Source organism: Lathamus discolor, chromosome 6 (genome assembly GCF_037157495.1).
Source record: "Lathamus discolor isolate bLatDis1 chromosome 6, bLatDis1.hap1, whole genome shotgun sequence".
Classification (NCBI taxonomy): domain Eukaryota; kingdom Metazoa; phylum Chordata; class Aves; order Psittaciformes; family Psittacidae; genus Lathamus; species Lathamus discolor.
In genome coordinates this window covers 31,032,815-31,059,999 of record NC_088889.1, presented here as the reverse complement: position 1 = coordinate 31,059,999, position 27,185 = coordinate 31,032,815, and the positions used below count along the sequence as shown (strand labels likewise).

The following is a 27,185-nucleotide window of genomic DNA, read 5'->3' as shown; positions in this document are numbered from 1 at the left end:
AGATATGTGACTTCTGCAGAGCTCATGAACCCAAGGCCACTGAAGGTAGAGGCATTTCTGTTAATATTCTTAGCTATTTTTAATATACATAGATTATATTCAAACAGTGCCCACAATACACTGGTTTGCATATTTTCTTTTGTATACTTAGTAACCATGGAAAAGTCACATGCAAATCATTCTATTCTTTGAACTGTAAGATATTCATTTTGAACTGTCTTTTATTCTGTTACATTTATGCAGTCTTGAAATAGCTCTTCAATGGAGAACAGTTTGCTTTACGTGCTCAACCATGGAATTAATGCATTTATGTTATATATATGTATGCATGCACTTTTTTTTTGTTTTGCCTCGGGTTTGAAACCAAGTACTGATCACAAGAATTTCCTTCTTCAAAGGGAGTGGAAAATATTCTGTAATATTTTCCAGACTGAAGCTGGGTCTACTTAGAATGCTTGGGCTTAAAACTTTCCAGTAAACAGGAAAAAAAAAACAACAACCAAACCACCAAACGAAAAACTCCAAACATGTTTATTGTTTGATCAGGAGGACACAGATTTGCTGTTTTTTACAGAGAGTTTCATATTCTTTTATATGACTTCTGGTAAACTGTATTTTTGATGTCAAGCAGGGAAGTCTCACTTCTTTCCAGTCTTGTATTTTCATGCTCCAGTGAACTTGCATTATTTCTGATAATTTTCCCATGGACATGATGATTGCATATCTCATACATCTGCAGTTTGAAGTACTTAACAGATTCAAACTTAGCCTTGTATACCAAATTTCTGTGTCAAAGTTGGTTAATTTACAGAGACAAGTATTATGAGAATAGAGATTTCTATTATGAAAATCTATCAGTAGAGAACGCTAATGATGGTCATTAGCTACCATCATCTTTTCACATATTTTAGTAGTAGTGACTATTTGGTTTTAATGGCAGTTTTCTTCTGCTTGATCAGTCTGTCTGGAAATCACACCAAGTTCTAGTAACTGATGCCTGTTCATCTTCCTTTTAGCTGCTTAAAATCCTCTCTCTCCTTTCTGTAGTGAGAAACACCTTCAGCCTATGTTCAGATTGTAATGTGCTTCCATCTTTCATACTAAAAATACTCTGATAGGTATGATATAGCAATATACCATACAATATACCCTGTCTTCATACTGATTAAAAGAGAAGCTACATAAACATTAAACTGTGTTTGATCCGAAGTCACTACTTTTTATCCCTCACAATCCAAATCCCACACATTGACTAATCGTTTTGAAACAAACCCCATAGCTTTTCACAGTTCAGTTTTAGCAAATGTGAATGGTCTATTTTAATTGTACATTTAGACTTAGAGCCCATAATGCAAGCTGCTGAGTGCTTTTAATTTGTCTTGTATTTTTTCACTGCATATACTGTGTAGTCTGACCCTTCTCTGGGAGAAGACACTGCCGGTAACCGCTAATTAATTGTATTTGGAACTCTCTTCTAAGATGCTTGTCTCAAAAATATATATATTTATGGAATCAGGATGAAAGGAATGTCAGTGTTTGTAGGTTGCATTCCAATATAATGATACTTTAGTTGCATTTAAATGTATTAGCTTTGGAACTGGAATCTTGATAAAACAATCCATGCAAAGTTCTCAGCTTTTGTCTGGATAGACAGTTCCCCAAGTAAATTAATTTAGGAGATAACTAGTGGAATCCATATGATATGCTGCAAAGTGCAGTTATACGAGATAAAGTCCACTTGACTATCAGTTTTTACATTAACCTCTACAAAGAAAGAAATCACCCTTAGCTCCAAAGTTCCTTAACCACAAGTGATGGAATACAGGAAGGATATCCCAGCTAAGCTTTGTCAGTGTCTGCTCTGAATTTAGGTATGCATCTTCCTTAGGTATGCATTGTTGACCACTGTCAAAATCAGGATACTGGGCCTGATGTAGCTGTAATCCTATTTTCTGGAGAATACTCTTGTTATAATATTTTGAATTATTTTTACTTTATTCATGTATTAACCCATACCATAAAACTCTTAAGGCACTGTGATAAAATGGAAAGTAAAAATCAGTTTCAGAGAAGGAAGAAAATTCAGCCAGATTGAAACCTAATGTTCCAACAAGCAGAGTCTTTTCCTGTTTTAAAACAAAATAAAACTTAACACACTATCTATACTTAGGATATATAATAAGTGAAAAAAATCCAAGGACAAAAACAGTTTTTCAAAACTTAATATCTTAAAGCTGCCTTCTAAATAGGTGGAATACAGAATGTTAAGGTACATTATTGCAATTATCCATGTGGCATGTATATAGCAAACAGAAAAAAAAAGGATCAGTAGTTGCTAAACAGAGAAAAAAAAAAAGGGAAAGAAAATAGAGCTAAACCTTATTTCCAAACTGTATGGTTCATCTATACTAATTATAACTTACTTTTATATCAAGGCTGTTATCTTGTTCCATACACGTGTTTGAAAAAGCCATGTATATTGCTTATGTGCATTGCTTATATATTTTCTGTGTTTAAACTAACTTTTCTGTCACATCTTTCTTTACTGTGTACTGTATAATTTATCTGTATATAGTATATGGCTTGTATGCAAACACTTATGCAGATGAAGTACAATACAATAAATGTTTAAGCACTTTGTCTGTCCTTGAACTCAAGAGGACTGCTTATCTACTTATCCCCGTTATTCATGCTCATAGAAGTAGTATAGGTTTGAGTCCTTAAGCTGTAAGCTTTAAGGCAAGGTTTTGTGCATATTATCTGAACCGTATCTGGGGACAAGGCCCTAAATAAAAAAACAAAGAAGCTTAATAGCTTAAATTTTGTTCTGTTGCTTCTATACAAAATACAGGCTCAAATCTGTATTAAAATGGAAATCTGGAAGTACAGCCCACACACACCAATCTCTGTAGCTTATTTATATTTAAAAAATATAAAATGTGATATCAAATGCGCAAGACATTTTTAGCCCTTCTTATTGTTTGGTAATGAAAATCAAAATGATGACATGAACACCTCTTTCAAGTCAGCTAACTGATGCTGCAGCATTATGAGTCATCTCTTTAACACCGAACTGCTTTCTAAAAAATATATTTTAATACTGATAAAATGTACGAGGGTGATAGGCCTACAGGTGCTACTCTATTTACCCACTGAACATAGAGAAAAGGAATAAAAGATCAGGATTAATTCTAGGAGCCAGAAAGGTGAAATGTGTATCTTTGTCAACATTTTGAGTTTGCTGAAACTTCACCCAAAGGTAGCACTTTGAAATAGTCAGACTGTCTGCTATAACTGCGTTGAACACAGTAGTGTATTGTGTAAGCCACTGAACAGCTAACAGTATGACAGCATTTAGTCATCTGATACCTGATCTAGACTGTAAACAGAAACTTGTGTGAGAAGTTCTTCACATGACCTGTGTTAGGACTCAAGCCTAGCAGAGCTCCTAAAATTCTCCCTTGTACTTGCTGCACAGCCATGGTGCTGCTGTCACCAGTGGTGACACTCTGAGGGGTACCATGACAGACTGACAGTATCAGAACCATCCACATGCTGTGGTTCTGGGCAACCTGATCTAGTTGAAGATGTCCCTGCTCATTGCAGGAGTAGACGACCTTTGAAGGTCTCTTCCAACCCAAACTATTCTGTGAATCTACGATCTACACTTACTCTTGGGAGTTGCAGTGAGGTATTCTTGCACAGCCTGCCACTGATTCACCTGGTTATCCAAATAACACTACTTAAGCCAGTTCCGTCAGGGAAATGGTACTCAGTCCTTCTGAGCTGTTCACAGTACTTCTTGGTCTAAGACCTGAAGGAAGCAGCAGAACCATGAAAGTCAGTATCTCCATCATAGATATTTGTGGAGGCAAAGATGTTTGTTCCTAGTAGTGTTTGGAGAGGTACAACTTACTGGAGGTTTCCCAGACAGAGCCTACTCAGACACACACACTTCAAGGACACTATCTCTGTGTAAATGCATGGGCTGCATTTGCTTGCCGTTGCAGAATTGCTTGATGAGGAGCAACAGATGTAGTGACTTGGCACCTGCTTGCAGATATGAATGCAAAAGAAATGGCATATTCTGGGTGAGCCTGAATGACCTGACAGCAGGAACATGGCACATATTTTTCAGGAGCATGACACTATCTTCAGATGGAATTCCTTGGGAGAAGTGGGCACAGTGTCAGCCCTATGACTATGCATGATGTGACTGGGTGTAACCTAGGTGGTGACATACTTTCTTATCAAAATAAGTACCTGTTGCTGCTGCCTTGCAAACAAAGCAGTATAAGCCACTGGACTTTGTCCTATGGACTTCCACTTTCATTCTGCATAAATAAGACTGGGAAAAAAAAAATGTCTAACTTTAGCAATTTTTATCCAGCCAGTACTCATCATCTCAGCTCCAATGCGCAGTACTCTGCTAACTGGCCAGTGCTGCTTCAGGGGGCAGGGGAGAGGCTGGCACTGGTGGCTTGTAGGCAAAGCCCTCACTGCATCCTTTGTCTGTCTCATTGCCAGAAGAGTCCAAGATGGGGAACTGGTGGCTGGACCCAGCCCAAAGGATTGTGGAGCAATTCTAAAAATCTTCTGTAGCTGAGTGTAGATTGGAAAACTAAAAATACCACCCTCATGGGTTGTTTTCAGTTTCTTGAAGTTGAATAAGCACTTGTCACCTTATATGAAAACAACCTCTGGTAGGTCATTTGCTGTCTCTCTTTCTGCAGCTGGCCAATATTCTTGTCAGCAGAATCAAAGGCACGAAAGTGGCATTTTTAAATCTCGATAAAGGTCCTCATCGCCTATTATGTGTATACCTTATTTGCCAAAGGCGCATGTAAATGAGGTGGCTGTTCTAATGCTTGTCGATCATGTATTTTTGTAAGATGATGGAGCAGGGTATGCAGGTATTACAAGGGGTTGGAAGGGTGTGTGAAGTTCTGAGGCCTCATTCTTTGCAGGACGAAAAAGCCTTAAGAGCCGAGATCTTGCGTAAATTGTGCCCATGAAAGGGCAGGGCCCTGGCGTGAGCTGTTCTCTAGTCTTTGCCCACATTTCTCCATCTGAGAAGAAGTGTATTTTGTCCCAGAGCAGATGCTGAGTGTAAAATACTACACATGCAGTGGTGGAAGTTCAGGGAGGCTGTGCAAGGCATGTCACACTAACGTGCAGCCCTGTCTGAAATGTCTGCTTTAGAACTGGTAGTTGCTTTCTGTTATTTGTTCTCAATATACTGGGAGAAACTAAACGTTGTATGTCTTTTTTGCATGTAAACAAGATTGTATCAAAGATACATCAATTTTATCATCAGTTTCTCATCCTGACATAATCTGCAGGATCTTGAGCATAGGCTAGCTGCTTTACGCAGCAGAGAGAAAACTAATAGAAATTAATTTAAATTTCTATTTGCAGCACTCGTCTAAAGGTGCACAAACTTCAAAGGCAAATACACTGTATTTCAAATGTAAAGTCAAATCTTAATTTGCTGGATGAGCCTCTGAAAACACACAAAGCACTTCCTTTTTGGAATGATACACAAAGCACTTCTGTGCTTTGAAATGATTCATAGCAGATGGGGAGAGAAAGAATCATTAATTGATTCTTCAAATAAAACATCACAAGTATAACAGAAAGACCTGATTGGAAAATAAAAGTTTATGCTTTTCACAGAAGTTTCTTGGCAGAATTTCAAATCAGTTTGATGATTAAACAGCAGGACATTTTACACCATGTTTGCATTAACAAACCTCTCTATAACCATATTCATACTAGGGCAAGGCATAGTACACAAAGGGTTTGTTAGATTATAATTAGTTTAGATTAGTTTCCATTATGTATCAGTAAAGGCAGCCTGTGGGCTGGCTCATGTTTCAAGTTACCCTGCTGTTCCTGTTAGAGCAGCAGTAGTTTTGGGTAAGTGACAGCATCTAAAAAAATATGCCCAGCAGTGTTAGGTAGTGACCTCTGCACTTTTTTGGCCTATGAACCTCTGCATGCCACCACCCATTGTCATTATCAAACTTTAAACTGAAATAGGACAAAAGTGATATAAACAATGTAAGACTGTGTTTTGTAAGAGTCTTTTGGCTCCTTACAAAGAAGTCTCTATGATTACACTTCGAAAAGTCATGGCATTAAACCAGACTCTTATTAGTGTATCAGTACAACTGGAGAAACAGACCTGCAATCTGTAACATCAGAAACTGGTATTAGCCACTTTGCAGTCTTCGAACCGACTTGTTTATTACTCTTACCGTGAGTATTTTTTACAGGCTGCTTATTCTCAGATGATATTTTTTTTAATACCACAGAATTATGTAGGTTTAGTTTTATTTAATGATTTTTTTCTGGACATGTAAAGGTAAAGCAGTCACCCTGAAATTTCTGAAGGGTATTTTAATCCTTTTGTGTTGTTATATAATTTTTTGATTCACTTTTATCTGGTGTGGTTTAGCACAGCATTATGGACACGCCCACTGCATCTCAAAGTATAATCTTTCTGACACTTAAATGACATTTTTCCCATTTCTTGGGTAATGAATAATTTACAACGTGGGCCTGCAAAGAATCTATGTTCCTTTTTAAATATCTATGAAATTTACAGGTTCACTTTTCCTTTTTGAAAACTCTATGGTAATGCAAAACATTTCACTTATTGCACTTCCTTCTTTTTCTCTAAAGTGATTATGCTCTGCAGACTGTAAAAATGCTTTATAAACTATAGCTCAATTGACAATTTAATGTAAAGGTACATAACTTTCAAGGCTAATCGGTGGTTCCACTGTAAAAATCTGAGGAAATTATTAGAAAAACTATGCTTAATCCAAGCCTATCTGTAATATTAAGAGATACATCTCTCTATCTACATATATAGATATTGAGGTTCAGAGGAGTCTGCATCTTACAAGATAGGAAACTGCATTTATTGTGTTTTATAATTTGTAAAGTTAGATTATTTTGTTTCAGAGAACAGGAAAAGCTCATTTAAGATTGAAAACTGAGACAGTTCAAGGTACAATTGAGAGATACGAGAAGCATATAAATGAAAAAGAGCTAGTGGGAGAAGAGAAGGCATCCAAACTCCCACATTGCCAGAGGATGCAGTCAGACAAACCAAGGAGGCATGTCTGGCTTGGAGTTATGGAGGCCTGAGCTCAGGGATGAAAAAGACAGAGACAAGAGGCATACTGTAGACAAAATAAAGAGGAAGGAAACAAGAAGTAGCTTGGGACATACAAAGAATAGTGTTGCAAAGAGACTACTATGTCCAGCATCAAGTTTTCTGAAACATAAGGCAACCTCTTTATTAAATCTTGTCTGCAACTGCATTTTTCTTGCTTCATGTTGGATTGCATTTGGTAAAGGTTGCTGGTATTGGTCACTTTTTCCAAGCATTACTGTTGAATTTTCAATTCTTACCTCAAACACAGTAGCTAACTTTGTTACCAGACAAGGCTTCAAGATAGAAACTCCTGAATCTCTAAGTGATATGACAGGCAAGGGCACGCCTCTTGACAGCAGCAGGATTTTTAACAGGATAAATTAACATTCCTCTCAACATGCCTTTTTCCTAGCATGAATTGTGAGGGACAGCATATTTGTGACAATCCGTTACAAAGATGAGGCTTAGAACCAGTTCCATTCCAATCACATCAGCAAAGATCAGCACCTCATTGCACACAGTCACCCATATTCAACTAGTGTGCCAAGAACAGCATGTAGAAATGGTTAATAACTTACAGCTTCACATGGCAACCACTGATCACAATTTTGGAATAAAAAAATATTCACCCTACAAATCTGGCCTTCCTAAAAATTGCTGTTGTCTAGGTAATGCGGTGTTTTGCAGATCAGCTGTGCCAAATTAATCAGGTACTGTGTATCGGCTTAGCTCTACTGGAGTAATGCTACACATACATACTATGTGAAGATGTCACCTAACAATTTTACATTACTTATTAAATCCAGGCCCATGGTCTGTTTAGAACTTTACCAAAGCTGGTACATATCTGTACTTCCTGACTGCCACTTTGATACAAAGAAATGTTTGTTGCTGAATATATGTATCTTTCTACTATTATGACATTTCAATACGACATTGTTTCTGACAAACTGATTCATTGTTCTGAAGTTCTGATGTGACACATGCCATACCACCAACACCGTCTGATCACCCAGCTCCTTACACTATTTTTACAGATCGTCCTTCTCTGTTCAACTTTGAAGTTTCATTGCCCTTGTTAAGATCTGGAAGTGCACCCCAGGATGTGGTAGTGCCCACTAATCAATAGTGGGTAAATGCCATCTAAATGTGTCAGATGGCAAGGCATTTTAATATTTATTAAGTTCAGTATGTAAAACTCAAGTTACATGTAAAACACATTGAATCTTCATGTAAACCTCTAGAAAGAAAAGTGTTTATTGTGCTTCTAATGTGAAACCAAATATTTAAGAAAAGGTTCTTTAAGAGTGATCTTGACACTTCAATGCTGTGAAGCTTTACAATATTGGTTGTTGGTATTGTAAGTCAGGGAGTCTGATGTGATCAGCATGACTTAGAACAAGGGTTCTTTCACCTGAAAGTATGAGGTTTGGCATTATGCAGATAGTAAACTACCTGATTTTCAAAACTGGTTACCCAAGACTGTATCTAGTCGCCTTTAGAGTTTCATTCAATTAAAGACAACCCAGAATAGAAAGCCAAATCTTAAGGTCCCTTAGTAAGGGACAGTACATGGGATGCCCTCAGGCATGACAGCTGTCTCATAAGCTCTGTCAGCATCTTCTCCTTACGTCACTTATCCTGCACCCTGTCTTTATCTGCACCATGATCCAAGATACCCCCATGAGATAACTGATACCTGCTGTTATCTGAAACTATCTTGGAACAAAATTAAAGGGATTAAAAAGCTCTGCCAGGCAACAGATCCTGATAACTGATGAACAGCTGTACCAGACTGTTTAACTTTAGAGTGCTGCTTGAGGGCCCCATGAAGCCAGTCTGAACATTTCATTGTGCATCCTGATAGGACAAAGTGAAAAAGATATTGTAAGACCTTAGTTATCTTGGTACTTCTCTCTCATCATGGAATGATGGCTCCAACAATTTTCCAGGAGTTCCTAGAGATGACTGGGGAATCCAAACTGACACTCCCTAGCTTATGGAAATAACATACTGCATAGAAACTAGCCATTCCGGAGGACGTCAAATAGCAGGAGCTGTAGTTTTACTATTGTCATGGTTTAAGTGCTGTCAGTAACCCACGCAGCCCGCTCGCTCACTCCCCCACTTCCTACACCCCCCCCCCCACCCCCCCCCCCACCCCCACCCCCCTCCCAGAGGGGCAGGGAGGAGAATCAAAAGAATATAACTCCCACAGGTTGAGATAAGAGCAGTCCAGTAACTAAGGTATAACACAAATCACTGCTGCTGCCACCAATGATAATAATGATAAAGGAAATAACAAGGGAAGAGAATATAGCCTCATATATTTTGGGAATAAAATACTTGCTTATTTTTACTGTTTTGTCTCATGCCACTTGTTTCATCCATAAGCTTATGTATGTTGAAGTCTTAAAGAAAGGGATTATTCTTCTTTACCACAGGAGCTGGAGTAAAACCAGCTCTTCCACTCCATCTGGGAACCTGCTCACCAGAGACTGAAGCAGCAGCTTTCATGGGATGATCAGTCTTGGCCCTTGCTCCCCTCTTCAATTCACCCACCCATTCCTCCAAAGCTGAAGTAGGTTTTCCATCCCACTTCATCATGTCTTCTCTGTGATCCCACAGGGAAAACTGTAGGGCGGCCTATGGCGTATACCTTCTGTGTCTTCTCACTTGAACAGCAGGATGCCCTTTGTGAATAGCTGAGACATGGGTTGGTACACTTGAGGAGCTGGATAGATCAGATAGATCATCTCTCAATTGTCTGAGGTCCTGGGACAGTTTTTCCACAGCTGAGGTGATTGAAGGGGTGAGATTGTCTTCAAACTCTCAGAGTTTATGAATCATTTCATCCCCTGTTAGTGGTGCTATGTCATTCCAGGTTACTGTTGCCAATGAATAGGCATATGATGACGGTGCATTCTGTGTAAGTTTTCACCACATGGGTCGTGTACATTCAAATTCATCTGGGTCTATGGTTATATACCCATTATTCGGATTGATGTGATAGACCATCTCTATGATGGCCGATTCCCTCAGAGAATGGATGGCTTTGTCTAAAGTAGTCCACTTGGCCGAACGACTCATAACATCGTCCTTGTATGGAAACCTTTCTTTCACAGCTGCCAAGAGCCGCCTCCAAAGGCTGAGGGACTGTTTCTCTCTTGCAATTGCTTTGTCAATTCCCCCTTATCTAACAAGTGATCCCAGCTGCTTGGCTTCTGTACCTTCTAGTTCATGATCGTCAGCCTCATTGTCCCAGCATCAGAGCAACCACGTGATGATGTGCTCCCCTGGTTGACAAGTAAAGTCTTTTTGCATATTCTGTAGCTCGGTTGAGGTCCCCATTTTCAAGAAGGGGAAAATGGATGACCCAGGGAATTACAGATCAGTCAGTCTCACATCTGTGCCTGGGGAAGTCTTGGAGCAGACTCTCCTGGAAGGCATGCTAAGGCACATGAAAAACCACAAGGTGCTTGGTGACAGCCAGCATGGCTTCACTAAGGGGAAATCCTGCCTGACCAATTTGGTGGCCTTCTATGATGGGGCTACAGAACTGATGGACAGGGGTAGAGCAGTTGACATCATCTACCTGGACTTGTGCAAAGCGTTCGACACTGTCCCACACGACACCCTTGTCTCCAAATTGGAGAGACATCAATTTGATAGGTGGACCACTCAGTGGATGAAGAACTGGGTGGATGGCCGCACGCAAAGAGTTGTGGTCAATGGCTCCATGTCCGGCTGGAGACCAGTAACGGGAGGTGTCCCTGAGGGATCGGTGTTGGGACCGGTCTTGTTCAACATCTTTGTCGGTGACATGGACAGTGGGATTGAGTGCGCCCTCAACAAGTTTGCCGATGACACCAAGCTGTGTGGTTCGCTTGATACGCTGGAGGGAACGGATGCCATCCAGAGTGACCTTGACAGGCTTGTAAGGTGGGCTGATGCCAACCTTATGAAGTTCAACCACGACAAGTGCAAGGTCCTACACCTGGGTCAGAGCAATCCCAGAAACAGCTACAGGCTGGGCAGAGAAGAGATTCAGAGCAGCCCTGCGGAGAAGGACTTGGGGGTGTTGGTCGATGAGAAACTGAACATGAGCCGCAGTGTGCACTCACAGCCCAGAAAGCCAACCGTATCCTGGGCTGCATCAAAAGCAGCGTGACCAGCAGGTTGAAGGAGGTGATCCTGCCCCTCTACTCTGCTCTTGTGAGACCTCACTTGGAGTATTGTGTGCAGTTCTGGTGTCCTCAACATAAAAGGGACATGGAACTGTTGGAACAAGTCCAGAGGAGGGCCACGAGTATGATCAGGGGACTGGAACACCTCCCATATGAAGATAGGCTGAGAAAGTGGGAGCCCTTCAGCCTGGAGAAGAGAAGGCTGCGTGGAGACCTCATAGCAGCCTTCCAGTATCTGAAGGGGGCTATAGGAACTCTGTGGATGGACTCTTCATCAGGGACTATAGTGAAAGGGGTAATGGGTTAAAACTTAAACAGGGGAAGTTTAGATTGGATATATGGAGAAATTCTTCACTGTTATGGTGGTGAGGCGCAGGAATGGGTTGCCCAGGGAGGTTGTGAATGCTCCACCCCTCGCGTGTTCAAGGCCAGGTTGGACAAAGCCTTGGATGGCATGGTTTAGTGGGATGTGTCCATGCCCATGACAGGGGTGTTGGAACTAGATAGTCTTAAGGTCCTTTCCAACCCTAACTATTCTATGATTGTATGATTCTTCTTCATCATGTGATGATGACTCCTGATCAGATACTGTCCTGAGTGGTGAGTACATTGTTTCTTCATCTTGCTTCATCTTTCTTGTCTCTTTTTTGCTTTTCCTGTTGCTTACAGGGGCAACCGATATTGGTACGAATTGGTCCTCTGGTTTAGCTGCAGTGATTATCACTGTGGTTTGAGTAGCTACTGTACTTGTCGCTGGGGCTCGTGTAGCTGCTGTGCTTGGAGCTGGAGTAGCTGTGCTGTCTGTTGCAGCCAAAGTTTGGGTAGTGACTGTACTTGTTGCCTGGGCTGGTTTAGCTGCTGTGCTTGGAGCTGGTAGGTGAACTGTCGGTTGCAGTCAAAGTTTGGGTAGGTACTGTACTTGTCGCTGGGGCTGGTGTAGCTGCTGTGCTTGGAGCTGGAGTAGCTGCGCTGTCTGTTGCTTTGCCCTCAGATCCAAGGACATTTTTTTCCTTTTGAAGGTGCTGGATAGTGTTGAACAAGGCCCTGTAAGCATAGGCCAAGCCCCAGCACGTTGCCATGATTTATCCATCTCTGGTATGGCCAGAATGACAACACACCTCATTTAAGTGTTTTACTAATTTTTCTGGAGTTTGCACTTGTTCAGTGGTGAAATTCCAAAGCTCTGGAGGAGCCTAGATACTTGCTCATACTATCCCGTACACCCTGCCACTCATGGCTGTCCAGCCTCGGGGAAAACCTCTTGGTCCCCCTATATCGTCGTTTAACCCCAGACAAGGCCCAAACGAGAATCTGCTTAACTCTTGAGATCAGATGAAATGGTCATGGGTAAAACACTCTGTGTGTGTGCCAACATGGTGATCCCTATCACAATCAGCAGACAGGTCTCAAGGGTATTTAAAGACCATTCAAAACCTTCAAAACTCTCAAACGATGCTGTAAACAGTTGGGGGTGTGGGGGGGGTGGGGGTGGTGCTGGGAGGGTAAGAGAATGTCTCCTTCACAGGTTGACCACCGGAGAAGGAGAAAAAAGATGTGTAATTGCTAAGCACTTCTATTATATACCTCCCAAAGTATAAAGGTGGTGAACATAAGCCAGATCAGTTTCACGATCAATGATTCTATTGTATTGCAAGTCATTACCATAAAGTACAATGAGACAAGAACCTTAGCCCAAGCCCCACACCTGATAAACACTAACACAGTAAATACCGGCTGTAAGTAAGGTACAACATACTGAAACTGTGAGATCAGGAACAACAACTTTGAGAGCCAATAAATCAGCATTGTGAGGAGTGACTATTAATCTGAAACAATGAATGCTTATCACAAATACGATTAGATACACTCTGGTCAGATCTGTCGTTATCTCAACCCTTCGTGCCCCACGCTGGGCGCCAAAAAGAACTGTCCTGGTTTAAGTGCAATCAGTAACCCACACAGTCCGCTCGCTCACTCCCTCCCTTTCTCCACCCCCTGCTCCCGAAAGGATGGGAAAGAGAATCAAAAGAATGTAACTCCCATGGGCTGAGATAAGAACAGCCCAGTAACTAAGGTATAACACAAACCACTACTGCTGCCACCAATAATAATAATGATACGGGAAATAAGGAAGAGAATACAATACCACCCATTGATACCCATCCCAACCCTGCAGTGAACTAGCCCTTCCAGGTAACTCTCAGTTACATCCTGGGCATGATGTGCTGTGGTATGGAATACCTCTTTGGCTAGTTTGGGTCAGGTGTCCTCTCTCTGCTTCCTCCCGGCTTCCCCTCCTCCCTGGCAGAGCATGAGACTCAGGAAGCCCTTGGTCAGACTAAACATTTGAGCAGTAACTAAAAACATCAGTGTTATCAGCGCTGTTCCCGGGCCGAAAGTCAAAAACACAGTGCCCCACCAGCTACTAAGAAGGAGAAAAATGACTGCTACTGCTGAACCCAGGACAGCTATAAACATCTATCTATTTTTATCATCTATCCAAATTTAGCACCTAATAAGGAAAAACAGCAGCAGGATCCATCACTGATACTGTATAGCAAATACAGAGGTCTAAAGCTAGAATGTTAATCTTACTGGATTTTCCCTGTAGTTTAGTAAAATCTCCACTGGAACTTCAGTGATATCAAACGGTCATAAGGTGAGTTTTATTTCTCATCTGAAAGAAATAAATCAGTTGGCTTTCATACAGACTTTATGTTTAAATTATTCACTTAACCGGTCACCAACAATGTAGGCTGCTTTGCAGCTAGGGGCTAGGTTCACAAATAGGAACTACAAGCCCAAGTGTTTCTGTAAGGTACTTACAGCCAATATTTTGATATTACTGACATTCACAGTCCTGTAGCTTGGTATCTTTAAAGCGTGTGTTTGAAATTGTGTATGGTTTTATAATGCAGAAATTTCTTTATGCCACATACAGAGTGATAACGTAAAAGCAGAAAAAATGAAAAGAGTTAGAGAGTAGTAAGTTAGTGTTCAGAAAAAAAATTCAGACTGATTTCTTTTGGTTGACAATGTTGTACAAATATTTCAGAATTAGGAAAAAATACAAAACCTACTCTATATTTCAGTGCACCAAACTTAACCTCTCAGAATTCTGCAGGCTTTGGGAAAAATTTTGGATGTTTTGGGAAATTTTATGCTGAGAGTATAATTTCAGTCAAAACATATCACTGCTCTTACTTGAAATTAAGGAATGAGTTGCTCAGAGGTATAAATTTTCACAATGAAGTGTTTCACTTATATTCTGCTCCACTGTCAGAGCGAAACTGTACTATCACAGTTAGAGTGCAAAATCTGTGCACCTTTAACAGAAAAGTTAACTTTTGCTAGAAGGTTGTAACTTCTCATTGCACATTAATTTAGTGGCACCTTTTAAAAAAAAGCAGCACAGTTTCTATCATATGCATTACTTCTTGTGAACAACATCAAGAATGGCTTCTTCTGAATTAAAGAAAAACTTGGAGGTTGGTAATTCGATTATTTGGAGGATAAGTTCAGTTTCTTTACTTAAAAGTAACCAAGGTTAAAATCATAAGCAGCCAAGTTATTTTACCTTGAGCTATCTTTTACTTTTTCCTTATAGTGATGTAATAAGCCCTTTTTAGTTATTAGGTAGTTGAGGTCGAGGGAAAAACTTTGTGTGAACTTTGACCAGATTGAAGAAAAAGATATCTTTAATCTCCAAAAGACGTAAAAAGATTCAGATATTGATTGTAATTAGGGTACTTATCTCTGTTCCTACTCCAAATTGTATGACAAGTGACTTGAATGTCTATATGTCTGCTTTCCCAGTGGAAGAATAGCCAAGGGAGAATTCACTTCTACATAATTAGTATTTGAAAAGTATAATACATGTGGAACATATTAAAATGACATTTTCTGAGTGTAGTTCTCTCTTTAATGCAAGGTTGCATTGCTAATTGTCTAAAAGCATTTTGAACAGGGAAGTAATATTACAGATTATAGCTTGGTAGGTTAATCCATTTGTGCTTTTGCAATTTTAAGTTTACAGTGAACTTTGGAAAAGTGAATACTCTAGGAAATTAATATTTATCAGGGAGGAAATAAATCTGTTTCTTACGTTATGGGCCAGCAAAATTTTGCATTTTGTCCCAAATGCTACACTACTCTGTCTAATTTATTGAAAAGTTCAGTTTGTATTTAGTGATAAAATGTCAGCAAAATAGCCTTTTGACTTTGATCTGCCTTTCGGACTATAACTTAGAATTTCCTAGTGATAAGACTTTTGGCGGAGCCGAGGAGTAAACTTAAGCTAAGTTCTCTAGCAAATCAGAATTCAAAATGTAAAAAGATAAAAATAAAATAAATATGCCTTGTGTTTAAATTTATGATTGTCTTTCCTGTTAAGGCTGAAGAGATGTTTTTGACAGAAGGCTTGAAATCTCTTCTTCCCCATGCACTAAGACGAATAATTCGATGCAACAGACTCAATATTATGAATACTTCTGGAATAGCAGAGGGTAGGTAAACCTAGCAGCTCCAAGTGCAAAAGTGACTCAATTTTAGATTGAAAGTTTTGTGGTTTCATTTTTGTTTGTAAGGGAATGCAGGAATATCAAAAGCACTGAAGTAAAACAGAAGAAAATGTCAAGTTGACTTATATTCTTAAGTCACTTGGGTGTTTCTGAAATCACATTGTAAGCACCTGACACTGTGCTCTTGTATCATAAAGCTACGTCAGAGAAAATATGTCCTCTTACCTGCGTGAAGTACATGGACTTTGTTTTCAATGTTTGCAGTGCATCATCCCTCAGCTCCCAGTTAGGTCATTGAGAAATTATGACTGCAGAAAATATTTGAAAAATCATTAACCAACTCTGGCTTTTCTTGCTTATGTTATTAGCACATTTTTAGGAAGATATACTATGTTCTTCACAGAGACCTTGCTTTACTTAGTGCATCAGATAGACTTTGGGGAAGAATTAGAGACCTATAGTTACAGAACTTTTTTCTGCTTCAGTTGTTCAAGTTTGAAATTCCTAACTCGGCAAGACTGGGAATTAAAAGGGGGAGGGGAAAATAGTTTTGTACTCAATAATGCATTCTGGAAAATTGGTATCTCTGTTGCCTCTCATACCTCAACTTGTAGAGAAGCAGAGAAGTTTCTGTCATGTTCTGATTGATTAACTTTACAATATAACTTAACTGAAAACACTGTAGCAAGTAGCTGATCAACAAAGCTGTGTGCAGTAGCATAACATAAAAACATTAAGGATGATTTTATAGAATCATTTCATGAGGCTTGAAATTATGGATTTCTTTTCCATCACCACACAAGTTGAAGAATACTATTGGAAAACATGTTACAATATTTATAATTATGTATATATATATATATATTTATAAAATATGTATATTAATATCTGCATTTTGCCCCAACTGTATTTTTAAGTGCATTTATTGCTGTGATAGTTTTAACATTTGAAAAAAGTATACAGAACAAATTCGGACTTCTAGCCGTGAGCACACAGTTCCATTATGCAAAGACTAAAAAAAGCTAGGGTAATTGGAATTTCTTAGAATCCTTAAAATTGTCTTATGCTGCTGGCTGATATACAAGTAAAATGATTATTTCTTACTGCTCTTATTCACCAAAGCAATTAAAAGCTCTTTCTAAATTTCTCTAAACTGGAACATGAATGTATTGAATTAATGCTTGGGTTGATCAGCATGTCCAGTTCCACATATTGCTAGTGAATATATTCATAATGACAGATACATAATGCAAGTGTATATCAAAGGAGAAGGGAAAAATGCCCTTTAATCTATAAAAAAAAAAATAAGGGTTGTTATCAGAAAGAGCAATAAAGTTCTCAAAGAGTCGTAACAAAGTTTCCCAAGTTTATAGAATACCTGAAAGTTACCTGCAGATTCAGTCTATCAGCTGTGACTAGCATTTTAAATTCAGTGTTGTTTGAGTTGAATGCACTGACTAAACCCAGAATTTTAAGAATTAATATCACCAGCAAAGTAGAAAGTGTGTATGAATTTCACATGGATGGCAGGGAATGAAGTTGAGGGGTAACTGAATGTAGTATTTTATTCAGTGGTAAATTTAGTATGTTTTTGTTGTTCGGCTTTTTTTTTAATGTATTTCTGTCATTAGCAAGAAACTGTTTCTGTATTTAGCAAGAAACTGTTCCTGTATTTAGCAAGAAACTGTTTCTGTATTTAGTAACTTTGGATAGTAATAAAGTGAATTTTTGTGCTGACTGCTCCCGAGAGAGCAGTTTGTGGGCACATTCAGTATGCAAATACATGCTTACCTCAGCCTTTACTTTACATTTTTCCATCAGGAATATAGATTTAGCTTTTGATTTTTCTGTTAGCTTTGGTCAAGAGTAGGATTTGGCTGGTTTTTTGAAGCCTTTTAAGGCAGATCATTGATTTCAGCTAAATGACTGCCTCTTGGATGGAAGACTACTGCATTATTTAAGGAAAATTAGAACTTCTATGCAGCCTTTTACTGTCCTGTCTGATATCAGACATGATAATAACTTGTCAAGACAGAATCAATACAGGAGTTAGAGATAGTTAACTGATGGTTTTATACGCCACAGTAGTTGTACTCCAAATTTCCTCTCTGTATTTGAACAGCTAGTACTTACATGGCATTTGTATTTACTACTGTTCAGAAAATAAGTTTTTGCTAAGTAAATGTGAGCTTTCTTCAGTGATACTCTCTGCAAAGTCTTAATGTCTTTAGAAGATATCACATGGTAGTAGTCAGCAACCTTGTAAACCAGAGCTGATTCTAAATGAAGAAAGTGTAGCAGTTCAGTTCAATTTAGGTTTTTTAATTAGAAATAATGGAAATGATTGAGATTCACGGAGACAAGCAGGAGTTTATTCCTGAGCTGTAATTATGTCTGTTAAATTGAAGCCCATGATTCCATTGCCAGCAAACTTTAAAGAATGGGCTACATAACATCATAGGCCTCATAGCAGCCTTCCACTATCTCAAGGGGGCCTATAAGGATGTTAGATAGGAAGGTCTATTCATCAGGAACTGTAGTGATCGGACAAGAGGTAATAGGTTCAAACTTAAACAGGGAAGATTTAAGTTGGAATGAAGGAAGAAATTCTTTACTGTGAGAGTGGTGAGGCACAGGAATAGGCTGCCCAAGTAAGTGGTGAATGCTCCATCCCTGGCAGTGTTCAAGGCCAAGTTAGGGCCTTGAGCAGCCTGGTCTCATGTGATGTGTCCCTGCCCATGGCAGGGGGGTTAGAACTGGATGATATGAAGGTCCTTTCAAACCCTAACTATTCTATGACTTTGCGAAGATACCAGGAGTTTACTGTTGGATTGGCCGTTATCGAAAAGACAAAAAAAATGCTGAAAGTGTTGTACGCAATAGCCTTTCTTTGGCTCTATGATAACATTTGCAAAGTAAAGCATTTCCCTATAGAATACTAATATTGCAGGTTAGGTAATAAATCATGTTTATATATAAATTAATAAAAACATTTATTAAAGTAATTATGCTGTCTTCATACTCTAGTATGACTTCAAATACAGAGTGAACAGCTATGATTTTAGAATCATAGAATCATAGAATAGTTAGGGTTGGAAAGGACCTCAAGATCATCTAGTTCCAACCCCCGTGCCATGGGCAGGGACACCTCACACTAAACCATCCCACACAAGGCTTCATCCAACCTGGCCTTGAACACCGCCAGGGATGGAGCATTCACAACCTCCCTGGGCAACCCATTCCAAAATTTTAAAAACATTCCATAAAGTTAATGTAATTACAGAATTTTGAATAAAAAAATTCTTTCAGGTATTTTTTATAGGCCATCTAAGGAAATCTATACAAAAAAGTTACTGTTTCACAAACAAAAAGCTGAATTAATAATAAGTCATTCCTACCTTCCACAATTTCAGGCTACAAACAGGCCAATGTTGTGATTTTGCACAAGTCCCTGGCCGATGACTTTGAGAAGTTTTGCCATGCAAATGAGGGACCCCTACCACTACTGTACAGAAGTAAACCAGGGGATTGGAAATGTCCTTCTCTGAGTAGTGATTCTGATATCAGGTAACTACAGACCAACTCTGCTTATCAAACTTCCGCAGTGAATGCTAGTGGTGGTCAGGAGGGTTTCAGGAAACAGCCAGCTTACAGCATTGTACATTTTGAACAAGTTTCTTGGCATTATATATTTGAATGAAAACTATGCATGAGTATAATAGTGAGATTGTTTTGTTCTTGAGAAACAGGTTATGATAACTGAAAGTATTGCAGGTATTTCTCTAATGCAAAAGTGAAATTTTGTCTAATTTCTAAACATTTTTCAGTCTGAGCCAGCAGAATTAAATACTAGGGAGTTACCTTTGTTTTATTTAGTAGTAATGCAGGCATGGTGACTGCAATGCTATTTGTAGAGTCTCTGAAATTTGAAAGGTGTACTCTTAAGTGTAGTAGTAAACACTAAAAGCAAGATTTAAAGCAGCTCTTTAATTTTTGAAGCCCCGAAAAAAAGATACATATAAGGGACATTTACCTATGAAACCTAAAAATTATCAAACTAACATGTTCCATTTACTGGCTTGTTTTTGTGCAGAATAAGGTGTTTGTGTTTATTTCATGTGTTAGCTTCATTGTTACTCAGGAAGAAAATAAATGGATAAAGTAGGCTGTATCTTGTGGTTTGATGCTGGGTTAATATCAATTCAAACAATTCACTTGTTTTCAAAAAATATGATAAAGCTATGATAACTTCTTGTTTCACTAGAACTGACTGCCTACAGTACAAAATATATGAGCATGGAGTCTGTACTGGATCACTGAAAAGCCTAAGGGAGTATTCTGAACAACTCAAGAACATGGTGACCTTTTATTTAGGCTGCAGCTTCTCTTTTGAAAAGGCGGTCCAGAATGCTGGCATTCCTGTAAGAAATGTTGAGCAAAAATGTAATGTAAGCATGTATACGGTAAGTGTATGCATACATACATAGTCTTTCTTGTGGCTTTGCCTGGTTTTGTCCATATTCACATTATGTGCATATACCTCTTGCTCAAAACCAGAACATTTTTCCTACCTGCATGCTAATATTAGTTATATGCTACTGCTGAGTGCTTTAAAATACAGGGTAAAATATGCCTAGCTTCAGTTCAGTGCTTTTCTCAGCTTCCTGCAAAGGCAGTCTGCTTTCTTATTCATTTACGGTGACAAAGGTTTTCCTGCGTGCTGTGGATTCTGTTTGGATTTCATTTGGATTCTGTTCTGGTTTGCCTTCTCTGTATCAACTGATGGCCCATGCACTATTCTGACCATGCCATTATGCATGGCTTCCTCTCCATACCAGCTCCAGCTTGCAATAGGAATATTCCTTTCATGACCCATGGCAGTAGCAGTTTCTTCTGCACGTATGACAGCTATGTTTCAGATTTTTCCTGGACAGTAGAGCCTTTAAACTGCATATTTGCTATATACTGAGACCTCTGGGACAGAAGATGTACCCAGAGACTTGAGGCATCTTCTATAGCACTGAAAATTATAACTGTGCAAAAGTTGATTGTGCAGATTTTAATCTTGTCAGATGTCCTAGAATAATTCTGGCTCTCGCAGGTAGGCTTTTTAATACTAAAACTGCTTAAGTACACACCTGCATGTCTTTTTCATTTAGTTCAGATGCTCTTCTGTTAGACAGTAGTTATTGTTGTTTTCAGTATTAGTATCACAATCGTTTTGCTGTACTCCTAGTGACCATGAAGGCACAAATCTGCGTCATACGTGAGTTCTACCAAGCTTAAAGAAAAGATAAAACTATATATCTGCTTATAACATTTCAGAATTAGGAAAATTTTTTAGTTTGTAGCACATCAATACTGTGAAGAATTGTACAGTATGTTTTTTCAGTGAAAGGCAGGGGTTTTATAATAAATATTGTTAATTAACATTTTCTATACAACTCTAGCTGTCCACATATCTTGTTTATGTTTAAATGCAGCTTAGATATCAGACATTTTGATCTGAAAAGCTGGACTGCTTTATTTCTGAATAGGAAGGGTTCTTCAGCATCCCAGTCAGTGACGATGATGATGATTCCACAGAACCTCTCTAGAGGCACAAAAGATTTTATCTGTGGAACTGGCATGTTGCTTATGTAGACTTGGGTACTGCCAGCAGCAAAATTCCCAACCCTTGCATGTTAGAGAGCACTGTAGCTCCCTGAATTCAAATATAGAGGGTAGATTCAGACCAAGTAGATTTGTTGCTGTGTAATAATTCTTATTAGCTTTTTCCCTTTCTGTATAAAAAGCACACCGTTGTTTTCTGACTATTCAGAATATACTGAGCTCACCACACTATATGCTGCATGTACCAAAGCAAGAAAGGCGTAATGATGAAAATTGTTGTGATCTGTATGAAGAAGGTCATATAGAGGGTGGAATGCTTCACTTCTGCGCTGCTGGATCTTAAAAATTAAAAAAGGATACTAATAAATTTTGTTTTAAGGGATTTAAAATGAAAGTTAGTATGTGGTCTTTTTAAACTCAAGCACTAAGAAGTTTCAGACTTATTTCTTCTAATACTTTAATAATAATAATACTTTAACATTCCTTGGGTTCTTTTAATCTGCCAGACTGCTGTGCCTTGCTACAGTATTTCTACTTTTTGCTGCAACTTAGTAGTCACAATGAGACCTATTCCTGAGAGCAAGTTGGAAGCAGCTGCAGGGGCAACATCTGAATTAAAAGAAGCTCATGGAGCACCAATTCACATGGGTGACCCTGGTCAGTGCTTTTTGTTCTTCGCTCTACATGCTCTTTACTGTGTAAAAAAATGGAGGGGGGAACTTTACTGTGTATAAAAACGGAGGGGGGAACCATGGGAAGTGGTAGGACTGAAACACCGGCACCAGTGAATTTATTATGTCTCAATCCTTTGTAATGATCAAAACCCCAACGGGGAGAGGAGTGGGGGGAGAGGAAAAAAAAAATAATAAAAAGTAAGTGTTGAACGAGCTGATTTCTTGACCAAAAGATAGCTGTCTGATGTAGACAAACTAAGTTATATGGCAGGGGTGGATTTGGTGAAGAAGTGTAATCGCATTTTCTAAAATGTATGCAGTTACATTTATATGTGAATACTTTCTTGCTGTCAAAGATTGCAGTGACAGGATAGCAGTGATTGACAGCATGGGGAGAAGTATGTGTGGATACATTTTGTGTCTTAGTGGATGACTGTGAAAGTAAATACTGTATTATTTTTTTAACTACTGTAATAGGGTACATTGAACACAACACTCCAGACAGAATAAATAACAGTATGATAAGAAGGGATTTTTTAAAAAGCAGCTCAAACAAGTGTAGACCTGTTCTTTGCAAGGGAAAACAGGAAAAAACCAAACCAAAACAAAAAAAGTCATAAATCAGGAGCTGTTTGGAAAAGAACAAAACCAAACGTGTAAGATGAAGACAATTCTAGAGGAGACAGTGGTATATTAAAGCATATGAAGAATTTAAAACCACAGGAAGATAGCAAGTGCTTAGAGTGATCCAGGATATTACAAGTGGGTGTTCAAATGAAGCAAAAGACAATTTAGTGAAAGCTGGGTAAGAGTAAGATGTAGTTATCTAACCCAGAGAAGTAAAGAGCAGTTGCTTATTTCTCTAGCTAAAGAATGTAGGAAGCTAAAGCAGTAGAAAATGTATTCTAAGATGAACCAGTTTTGCATTGCAGTCATTTATTCTTGTTTGCCAGTGTTATGAATATAGTTCTTCTGTTGATAGAGAAGATTTATAATCTCTTGGAGACTCAGTATACGTGTCTAGCTTGTATTTTATTGCAGAAATAAAGTGAATACATTTTTACTGTTGTCATCAAGTACAAAGAGGGAAAACAAGTCAGTTCAGGTTCTGGGGACACTCAAAGGCCACTTGCCACTGTTGCAGTCCTAGCTCAGTGTCATCAAACAGTGTCTGAGGTCCACCCCACCAGCTCTGCAGTATTACTGCTTAACTGCAATATCTCACAATTTCATTTTTGATCAATTTCAGGTCTGTTGGGAATACAAGATCTTTCCAAACCAGACTATGGAGATCCAGTTCACCTTCACCCTGGTGATATTCCAGTGTTTTGGGCCTGTGGAGTAACAGGAGTAGAAGCAATCATCAACTGCAGTATGTGATATGATTGGAGACTCTTTTTAAATTACTCTTTAACCTCTTTCTTTTCTGAATGAGTTGGCTGATTAGCAGGCTTGATTTTAGAGTGAGCTACTCCTCTTCTACTCCTCCACCCAATAAAAAACATCTTTGGCAGGACTATTTTCTATTGCAAAATACAGGTCTACCTTAAAGGAAGTTCTTACTGGAATTTCATCACTTTGTTTCAGTATTTTAAAGGCAGAAATGTAAAGTTCTGGCAGCACCAATACATCTTTTTTAAACGTTATTAAAAACTAGAAGTCCAAAGTCATTAATTTTTAAGCTTCTTCCTTTTAAAATATTGTTATTGCATTGCAGTAAAATAATAATACAGGGGAAAAGAAACAAAGATGCAGCCAGAAATCTTTCCAAAATGTTGTCAAGGGCTAGCAAATCAATTGACCTGGAAATGAGTTCATAATTATCTCATGAAGAATTTGAGCTTTTCAGTTTTGTGAATGTGACACACTTCCCATAACTGAAGTTTTGTCCTCTACACAGAGCTGTCCTGCACTTTGTCCTGCATTTATAACAGGCATAAGCACAAAGGGCAAGAAAAAGCAACTAAACTGTAGTGACAGTATTATATACTGCTTTGAATCACTAGTGTGGAATGAAATCTCTTATTTCAGTTCTTACTGAAAAAGAAGCTTAATAATCATAGGCAGTATAATTGGAAGAGCCTTGGGAGGTCATCTGCTTTGTCCTTCTCTCCTTGCAGGATCTGCTACACCCTTCTGATTCCTTACAGATGTTTATCTGAACTGCTCTCAACACCTGCTGTAAATATGTTCAGCACTAGCCGCAAAGATTTCTTTTTCTTTCTTACATATCCCTTTTCTCCAGTCCCAAATCCAAGCTGAAAATCGTGCTCTTTTCCAGCAGTTCTATTAGTCTTCCTCATGCATCTTTTTTTGCAGGGGAAGAGGAGAAAAAAATTGCCAACTTCTCTACAATCTGTTGTCCGAGACAGGTGTCTATCTCACCTTTGCTTGGAACTTTCGTTTATTTCTCCATTTTCTATATTAAAAACGGTTGTCATTAACACACTCCAAGAACTTTTGGAACAGTTGGTATCTAGCTGTGCTCCTTTCTGAGCTAGGTGGTTAAAATTCTGCCCTATCAGCAAGACCCATACTTTAGATAAATCTGCTAGCTTCTCACAAAAAATATTGTCTACCCACATGGTTTAACGAGGTATATTAAACCTCAATAACCATATCATCCCATTCCCCCCCTTCCCTCCCCGGCCACTGCTTTTAAATTACTAGCCATAGACTCCCAACAGATCTAGCACAAACCAAGTACATATCTACTTACTAAAGAAATACTTCCTCCCTTTCCACCATCCTAACAAAGTAAGGTTTTGCTTGTTTAAGTGTACCAGTTGTGATTGATCCAACAACATACCAATTTTGCCAAATCAAATACAATTTAGATCAAGACTTCTGGAATTAGTAAACAAGTTAGGCAGCAAATATTTTCAGCCTGGGGACCTTCTATGTTGTCAGGTCTAAATAAACTTATTTTTCACCAGAGTTTTAGATGCTACTGTGATTCCATTTCATAAGGCTTGTTGATCACCTTTTGTCATTATTCCTTGCCAGTTTATAGGTCTCCTAGCTAGGTGGGCAAGACACTGTGCAGAGATGATAGTCCACATTATCTTAATCTGGTAAAAGAACTACTCCTAGCCGGCAGGCAGTAGTTGATGTATCATCACTATTACAAGGACATTTAGTGGTACAAGAGAGACACTATAGCCTTCAGCAGCACTCAAGAACCTGGAAAATTAATTTATTCTTACAGAAACAGTATGACCAACACACTGTGCAAACTTAAACATTAACTTGTTCTTCTATCATAGAATCATAGAATAGTTAGGGTTGGAAAGGATCACAAGATCATCTAGTTCCAAGCCCACTGCCATGGGCAGGGACACCTCACACTAAACCGTGTCATCCAAGGCTCTGTCCAGCCTGGCCTTGAACACTGCCAGGGATGGAACATTCACAGCTTCCCTGGGAAACCCATTCCAGTGCCTCACCACCGTAACAGTGAAGAATTTCTTCCTTATATCCAGTCTAAAGTTCCCCTGTTTAAGTTTTAACCCGTTACCTACCCCTTGTCCTGTCACTGCAGTCCCTAATGAAGAGTCCATCCACAACATCCCTACAGGCCCTCTTCAGATACTGGAAGGCTGCTATTAGGTCCCCACGCAGCCTTCTCTTCTCCAGGCTGAACAGCCCCAACTTTCTCAGCCTATCTTCATATGGGAGGTGCTCCAGTCCCCTGATCATCCTCGTGGCCCTCCTCTGGACTTGTTCCAACAGTTCCATGTCCTTTTTATGTTGAGGACACCAGAACTGCACACAATACTCCAGGTGAGGTCTCACAAGAGCAGAGCAGAGGGGCAGGATCACCTCCTTCAACCTGCTGGTCACGCTCCTTTTGATGCAGCCCAGGGCACGGCTGGCTTTATCAGGGCACTAGTTTCTTCATGCATGTCAAACCCAATTTTCAGACTTGCCAGTCCCTGACACACTTCCTTGGAGGGTACCAATGTTTAGTTCCTAAGTTGCCTCAAGCTTATACCAAAGAGAATATTGTAGAAAAACCTTATCTCAACTACCCACATGAACATTTTTAAAGTGGAAACATTTTCAGATGTATATGCATACATTTATTTCACAGATTGTATAAATTACTGCTGTGTAACTTAAAACATCACCTGTTTTATGATATGTCATCTGGTAGTGACCCTTATGTTGTTAAATAGCTTTTTGCAATTTTATCATTTTGATATTTCAATGTATTACCATAATGATGTGCTTAATTTAAGTTTTTTTCACCCATTTTAGGAGCTCCACTAGCTTTTACTCATTCTCCTGGCTACATGTTCATCACTGACCTAAAAAATTACAATGTCACATTCAGATCACCAAGAGAAGTCCCACAAGTTCACTGCATTTCTGAAGATCCTCTGCATTATAGCATTGTGTCAGCAGAAGCAGCCCAAAAGATAAAGACTCTAGAGACACTAATTGGAATAGATCCAGGTAAAAACAAAGCCTCTCTTTTTTAATGGATTTGCTAAGTGGTAGGTATGACCTACCCTGCGTTTTTCGATATTCACAAAGTTCAAGAACACGGTAAGAATCTAAATGCAGTTTTAAGATTTTAAAATTCTTTGTGGAATACCGTGAGTTAATAGAGCTAGGTCATACATTTTCTGTTACTATGCTAAATATCGGAGTCTGGACAAAACCATTCAACTTTATGGGTAATGAAGTGTTTGATCTTGATGACTGTGTACTCTCACAGTACACAAAAGCATCAATGTTTACAGCAGACTGGAGAGTCCACAGGGTATAAGAACTCTCACTTAATAAAACCAAGATTGGTGTGTGAAATACTGGACAGCTCAGCATCCTTGTTATAGTTACATAGGTATTCACTGTTGAGTAAATAACATGACTCTTTATATACATTCATGACTACTGTGCTCCTACCAGAAAATTCTAGTAGTTGCATGGGTTTTCAAACACCCCCCTCGAATGCTGGAATTACATCAAGCTCTGCTAACATATTCATTGCTGAGTTGTCACACGATGGACTCAAAGG

The 27,185-nt window shown here is 39.0% G+C and overlaps 1 protein-coding gene across 10 annotated transcripts in view; it reads left to right on the top strand.

Annotated features, from left to right (window-relative positions):
- Positions 1–27,185, top strand: part of DGLUCY (D-glutamate cyclase) — a 52,496-nt gene that overhangs the window by 9,275 nt on the left and 16,036 nt on the right. For 4 of the 10 annotated variants that reach the window (XM_065685716.1, XM_065685715.1, XM_065685718.1 and 1 more), the window contains 6 exons: positions 15,749–15,860; positions 19,289–19,442; positions 20,140–20,338; positions 21,995–22,145; positions 23,412–23,534; positions 26,423–26,620. In XM_065685716.1, the coding sequence (XP_065541788.1) occupies positions 15,758–15,860; positions 19,289–19,442; positions 20,140–20,338; positions 21,995–22,145; positions 23,412–23,534; positions 26,423–26,620 (928 nt within the window). In that variant the 5' untranslated portion in view covers positions 15,749–15,757. Of the gene's footprint in view, positions 1–6,244; positions 6,262–11,859; positions 11,956–13,896; positions 14,015–14,739; positions 14,844–15,748; positions 15,861–19,288; positions 19,443–20,139; positions 20,339–21,994; positions 22,146–23,411; positions 23,535–26,422; positions 26,621–27,185 lie in introns of those variants that run through there. The other 6 variants (XM_065685722.1, XM_065685720.1, XM_065685719.1 and 3 more) reach the window with 6 other exon arrangements.